We start from the raw sequence: 7412 nt of genomic DNA on the forward strand, positions 1-7412 counted from the left end.
TGTGTCTTTGCCAGGCCTGGGTAGGCCAATGATTTTTGCTTGGTGCTATGCTGGTGGAATTCATCCTTCATACATAATACAATTGAAGAAAAGTAGAAGCCAATAATGAGCTTGAGGACTGAGATGTTTCAGAAACTCTGGGTGCCTGTTGTCATACCCAGTTGCAGTGCCAGATTTTAATTTGCACAGCACAGAGTCAAGTTCTGTTGGTGACAAGGTTTGTGGAGGATCTTAGTTCTGAACATTTTGATGGAAATGCCATTCTTCAACTATTTTTCACTCAAAATCCTTGTTGTTCTGCGGGCTCTTACCACTTTCAGAAGGTGGCTAGCAATGTCATTGGCCGACTCAGATGATCGAGTTTGGGCTGGGGAACACTGACCCACTCCCAGGTGGCAAATGAGGCCCCAGCTCCTGCAACTGGGGTAGCAGAAATTAAGTCATGAAGTTGAGTCCTCCCAGCAGTTCCAACAAGCAGCATCAAGTGCTTCAAGCAGGTGATCTGTGATATCTGCATTGCCAAATTTTTCATATTCCTCTAGTGGAGCAGCACACTATCCATCCAAGCAAGGAGTGTACAGTGGGTATAATCCTTTGGGAACAGAGTATTGTGCCACTTTATAGAGGGCATGTTGGCTGTATTTTCCCCAGGCTGACTGGCAGGGGGTGGGGGGAGGCCTGGAAACATTGTCTTAGATTTGAATAAGTATAGTACTTTTTCTGAACATGGAAAATCCCATTTCCCAATCATTTCTAAGGCTCCTACCATTATACAGGTTAGTAAGTCTAAACAGTGGAATTTTTCGTGTGCTCCAAGTTATGCATATATTTGTTTTTTGTTGGATTGGGACTTACAGGACATACTTAAGCTAAGATGACACCTTCCAGCATTCTGGTGATTAGTAGTAGATCTTTGCACAAAGGCCATATTTGCGCATGACTGGGAAAGGCAGTTGGAACACAGCATAAAAAAATGTTTCAGAAAGAATTAGATTGCTTTCTGGGAAAGGAGATTAACTGCAAGTTAAGAAAAGGACTTCCTCATAATGATAAAATCAGAGGAGTGGGGATATTGACCTTGAATGAGGTTCTCTTTTTCCTGCAGTTATTTTTCTTAACATGTGCAGAGAATGGAAAATCCACTAGGTCAAGTTAAGCATGGAGAGAGCGTGAGTAATAAACCTAAAAGACAGAAAAAGAAAAAGATAAGATTGAAATAATAGCCTGTGACTTCACCGGTGTGTTTAGAGAGGAATTTCCTTTAGTAATTTGGAGTAATATAAAAAACTGATTAATACCTAAGTGCTTTTAACCTAATCTTCCTCATTCCATCAGTAACCAAGAAATCTATCTTGTAACCAAAGGATAATAATATAAATTCATATTCATATAGAGAAGGATGAGAAAGGGAGACAGCTTCCTTGTGGCTGTCAGAAATTATTGGGTTTGGTCACCCAGCAAATTTCACTGGTTTCACAGACACCAGTCTTTTTTGCTGGCTCAGGTTGTTGGGATCCAAATTGTGCAGGTGTTTCAAACCTGGTGCAAGGATCATAGGTTCAAATTCCAGTAGGGTTCTGAGATAAAGAACTGGCAGCACAGTTTGATGTGTGTGTCCCTTGTTGCTAAGACCTTAAAACTTACATGCTCTGGGTGGACATTGAAGAACCCGTATAACTGTTTTTAACAGCAGGGTTTGTCTAAATGTTCTTGATTAAAATACATTTTCTATCCTCCAGGCATGGCCTGTCAGCAGAACAGGGGCAGGGCACTGCTGTAAGAGGAGGTGTCACTGCCAAGAGCCAGGTTAACCCTCCTCTGGCCCCATGACTACTGCAGGTTTATATGGCAGGTGTCGATCCAAAGTCCTGTATTTGGTGGTGGCTGCAGGGCCAAGGTACCTAGCTCTTGGCAGTGATACCTGGCATGTACTGTAGCAACTGATTCTTGCCCCATCTCCTCTCCTGGCCTCCATTATGGTGTCTCCCTTTACTGAACACCCAAGGCTCATGTGCCACGCATAACAGCTGCCCGTGACAGTTGTGGCACAGGTGCTGCAAGTTGGCCACCCCTTGTTTACAGCATGGGCTGCTCTAGTGTCTTGACTTAAAAAAACAACAAATTTGTGCTCAGTCTGATGCCAAGTTACTCTATGTGGCATGTAATATAATCATACATGCGTTCATCCTTTTTAGTGGGGACCTGCAAGTGACAGGAAGTGGACATTGTCCATACAGCACTGCCCAGAAAGCCATTGGAAAGGACAACTTCACTATGATTCCTGAAGGAGTTAATGGAATTGAGGAAAGAATGACTGTTGTCTGGGACAAGGCTGTAGTGAGTAACTGCTTATCTTAAAAAGAATAAAAAATATCTGAATAATGCAAGCCAAAGGGCTTCAGTGATATCAACATTTAAGTGGCGTTTCCATATTCAGAGAATTCCTGCAGAAAGAGCTACCTTGATGATGTTATTTATCTTAAAAATCTTATACAGTTGGAATGAAGTTATAAACTCCCATCTTTTTATATTTTTATGGTGGAAAACCATAGTATTTTATGAGTCTTGAGGCTTAAGTGACTATGTATCATCATAGTTTTCACATTGTGCCATGCTGAGTGTTCCTAGCAGACAAAATATTCCAGGCAGTTTAATGCTCTTGAGATGGACTCCATACAAGCTTGACAAATAGATAATTTTAATTTGGGAAAATGTCACATCATTTCTGAGAAATAACGAGTAGATGCTAATCCATGCTTGAGAGGGCAATAAAAATCACTTTGAATGAGTGTGGCCCATATAATTTATACTATCATATTTTCCCATGGGATGTTGGAAAAAGTTAGCCATTGATTAAATGTTCCATGGATCTTGATATGTAATACACTTCCCAGTCCCCCCACATGTGCATAATATTGATATTGTACAATATTGATATTGTAAACTATAGGGCTGTGCTAGTATTTATAACACATTTCTCACCACCTCAGCAAGACTTTATCTACTAATTCATTTTCCCCCACATGACAGCTCAAATTAAAAATGCAGAACAGCTTCAATTAGTCACTGTATACAGCCACAAAGCAACCAGCTAGAGACATTTCCCCCAATTTCTCCCACAAAATATGGAAAGTCAGCTGCAAAATAGCCACTGCAGGAATGGGGCTGGAATGCTGGTAGGACTGGGTTGAGCCCTGGACTATTCATGGGTTTACAGATTGGAATCTTGTATAATATTTGGGCTAAAAATGAGGGCTTTTATACCTTCAAAGAAGGACAATTGTGTGTTTCCTAGTGGAACACACAGACCTTCTTTCTAGCCAGAGAATATCCCAAGATATTGTACTGGAAAATCACAACACTGTTCTGTGTGGTATAGATTTTATGCTTTTATTAGATATTTCTAGTATTTGATGGCTAGTGACATTTTCAGCCTCTACGGCCTGTACAGTTTATGCTGCTAACTGTCTTTATAAATGTCGGAACATCTATAATAGCATGGCTGTTTTGTGTAATAACTATAAAACATCCTTAAAATAGTCTGAGCCTGAATTCCAGATACACTGGGGCTCTTCTATGTTTTTTTTTGGCACTGTAAAAGTGTTTTAACATGAATATAAAGACTGCCTTTAAATATTCCTTTCATGGTTCATAGCAGTGTAAAAGGCCTTAACGTAACTGAAACAAGCCCTTTATCTGTTGGAAAAAAGTGTCTTGTATAGAGGACAGGACGATGCGTATGGATTAAGGTTTTAGTGGCTCTTCTTTGGGATGACCTGAATAACTCACTCATCTGGTCATTTATATAATCCTCTGCTCATGCTGAAAATACCTTCATGCCATGCCGCACCATAATATATTTCTTCTGCCTGATATGTCCAATGTACCATCATACATCCCTGTTGTATACTGATATTGTAAATGTTCTATTTTGGAAACACATTTACTTAGGGCAATTTGCTTTTAGGCCACAGGTAAAATGGATGAGAATCAGTTTGTTGCTGTTACTAGCACCAATGCCGCCAAAATTTTTAATCTATATCCAAGAAAGGGACGGATTGCTGTGGGCTCAGATGCTGATGTTGTTATCTGGGATCCTGATAAGGTGAAGACTATTACAGCCAAGAGCCATAAATCGGTAAGAACAGAAATTTATAATCTCCTTATAAAGATACCTGCTTTAAAGCTTGATTTTAAATTCCAAATGTACTGACTATAGACGTTATGAATAATGCAGTATATGTTAATGCATCTATGCTAATAAAATTGATTATTCATATTAAAATTAAATCAGTAATTAAATCTCATGTTTCAGAAAATAAAACTGTCATCGCTGAAGTTGGGAAGGTATTTTTCCTATTTTGCCCCATACATTTAAGCAATAATACAGTATAAGACATGTCACCAGCTGGTCTTAATACTCTTACCTTAGCTCATGTCAATGAAGCTGTCCCAGTTTATGCCAACCCACTCTTTTTGCCTTGATTCTGACTTTGCAGCAGACTAAGGCATGGTCAGTGTGAGTCCGCTACATAAGTTTGTGGTAAGACCTCAAGTCCAGGATTTCTTTCAGGTGGTAGCACCTAGTCAGTACTAGATCTAATTGATGGCAGTGCACTGATCTTTCATGATGTCTTTCTTGTGAATTTCCTAGCGAAGTAGCTGCTGGTAACACATAGATATTGACTTGCACAGAGTTCTAGTGCTTGCTGGCCATTTTCATTCATATTACCAGTTCTGTGTTTGCCAAGAATTGATATTATGGCTTGAAGAGAAATGCAAAAGGAGGCTAAGACGTGTGCCCAAGACTCTGGCTGAAACTTTGTGATTATATTCAGAAAGCAGCAGATGCAGATGACAGCCGCAGAATGTCTGAAGGCATCAAATGAGCAATTGGTCCCGTCAAGAAAAAGACAGCTCCCCTGAAAGACTTAAAGAGAAATCTCATCACTGATGAACAAAAAACTAGTGTTGGACTGAACATTATGAAATACTACACTCCAGTAAAACTGAAATTAAACATGAATAACTTGAAGGATTACCACGGTTTGAAGTTATGATGGATTGGACAACGAGCCTACATTAAAAGATTTGCAGAAAGCCGTTAAATCAATTCCTGGGAACAAGGCACATGCCAATGGCTGCTTGGCTGTTGAAATCTGCAAATGTGCTAACAGCGAATTACTTTGAAAGCTCCATGAAGTTATACTGCCCTGTTGGCAAGAGGGAGCGATACCGTAAAATTTCAGCGATGCTCTGTTTGTACAATTATACAAAAACAAGGGGGATGTAAGTGACTGTGACAGCTGTAGAGGTATATCCCTGTTGAACATTATTGGAAAAGTTGTTACTTGCATTATGCTTCCTAGGCTGCAATCTCTAGGTGAAAGAATCCTGAAAGTCAACGCAATTTTTGCTCAGGATGTTCCTTCATTAATATTATATTTTTTGTCAAGCAACTACAAGATGAATGTAGAGAAAAATGAAAAACACTGTACATAGCCTTCACTGGTCTGACAAAGTCCTTTGATATGGTCAATAGGGCCTTTTTACCGTTCCAAAGAAACTGGGTTGTCCTTCTAAACTGCTGAACATCATTTTCTCACTACATCAAGGTATGAAGGCAATTGTAGTGCTTGCAGACAAAGAATCAAATACCTCTGACATTTGACAACAACAGAGTAAAACGGGTGATCAGCAGGAATCTTGACCTTCAGACTGAACTAACAGAATCAGAAAAGTAGCTAAGAATATCAGGCTATTACAGAAGCATGCATGGACTAACAACAAACTAACAACTAATGTGAAGATGCTAACTGTGAGACTTGTGTGCTGTCATCCCTGCTTTATGGTTCAGAAATATGGACTACATATGCTAAGCATATCGGGAGAGTGAACAGCTTCCACATGAGATGTTTGTACAAGATCCTGAAATAAAGGCAAAAGACAAAAAGGCCACACAGAGGTGCTGGAGCATGCAGGACTGACACACTTAGAAACCACTATCAAGAAGAGAAGGTTGTGATGCCTCAGCCATTTCAGGAGAATGGGAGAAGACTGTATCCCCCAAAATATTTTGTACAGTGAGATTCAAGATGGCTCTAGAAAGTGGGTTCGCCCTCTACGACTGTGACCTGGCAGTGTGATGTTGTATCCAATAGGGCAAATAATGCTCTGGCATAAATCAATCAATGCATCTCCAGCAAGCCAAGGAGGTGATTCTTCCACTCTACTGAGCACTGGTGAGACCTCAGCTGGAGTACTGTGTCCAGTTCTGGGCACTGCACCTTAACAAGGACGTGGACAAGCTTGAGAGAGTCCAAAGAAGAGCCACCCGTATGATCACAGTCTTCAAAGGCAAGCCATATGAGCAAAGGCTGAGGGATCTGGGACTCTTAAGCCTGAGGAAAAGAAGGCTGAGAGGGGACCTGGTAGCAGCTTACTGCTACAGAAGGGGAGTACATCAAGGGCTTGGTGAGCAACTGTTCACCAGGGCACCTGAGGGAAAAACTAGGAGTAATGGCTACAAACTCCTGGAAGATCAATTCAGGCTCAACATTAGGAAAAACCTCTTCACAGTGGGAAGTGGTGGCGGTGGGTGAGGAAGGAAGGGAAGTGGCAGGGAAAAGGCAGTGGTGGCAGGTTTGGAGGGGGGAGAAGTGGCAGCAGGCAGGAGTGCGGGACCCCGGGGGTCAGGGCTGGCAAATGCAGCAGGAGCCAGCCTGGCCTCTGCAGTTCCCAGCTGGCTCCTGCTGCCACCTCTATCATGGGGGCCATATGCCTGCAGCTCCCATGCTGGAACTGGCTGCCTTCCCTGCCCTGTGCTGTGCAGGTCCGCAGACCCTGCCGGGAGTGGAGTGAACCCCACCTCCTGCTTCCCTGTGGAGTCCAGTGCAGGGCTTTCCCTGGTGTGAGTGTGGAAGCTGCAGGTGTGTGGTGTGGAGCCTCCGTGATAGAGACAGCCAGGCAAGCTGCATGTCTCGACCCCTGCACACAGTGCTAGCTGGAACTGCATCCCATTGGGCATCATTGCCTGCACTGGGCATGAGCTCCCTGAGCCTCCCCTACCCCCCACCCCTGCCTGCTACTGCTGCTGCCAGCGGGGCCTGTGCACCATGTGGGGGAGTGTGGGGGGGTCCTCACACCCCCCACCCTCTCTCACACCCCACAAACCTCACACACCCATACCCTGCCTCCAACCCCCACCACATATACACACACCCCAACAAACCCTATGCCCCCCACACCCCTTTGCAAGCTCCCCACATCCCCCATATACAACCCCACACTGCACTTCCCTACACCCATCCCTCCCACAAGACAAAAGGTTGAGACTTTATTTTTCAGTTATTATGCAATCCCTTCTATATGCACTACACAAACACAGATCATGACAAATATTTTTTGTAATA

At 42.6% G+C, this 7412-nt stretch overlaps 1 protein-coding gene across 3 annotated transcripts in view; it reads left to right on the forward strand.

Moving 5' to 3' along the window:
- Window positions 1-7412, forward strand: part of CRMP1 (collapsin response mediator protein 1) — a 70630-nt gene that overhangs the window by 56903 nt on the left and 6315 nt on the right. For all 3 annotated transcript variants that reach the window (XM_019553367.1, XM_019553368.1, XM_019553366.1), the window contains exons 10-11: window positions 2196-2337; window positions 3968-4138. In XM_019553367.1, coding sequence (XP_019408912.1) covers window positions 2196-2337; window positions 3968-4138 — 313 coding nt within the window. The remainder of the gene's footprint in view (window positions 1-2195; window positions 2338-3967; window positions 4139-7412) is intronic.

The sequence above is a fragment of the Crocodylus porosus genome, unplaced genomic scaffold, assembly GCF_001723895.1.
Source record: "Crocodylus porosus isolate Cpor-Errol unplaced genomic scaffold, CroPor_comp1, whole genome shotgun sequence".
NCBI classification, from domain to species: Eukaryota; Metazoa; Chordata; order Crocodylia; family Crocodylidae; genus Crocodylus; species Crocodylus porosus.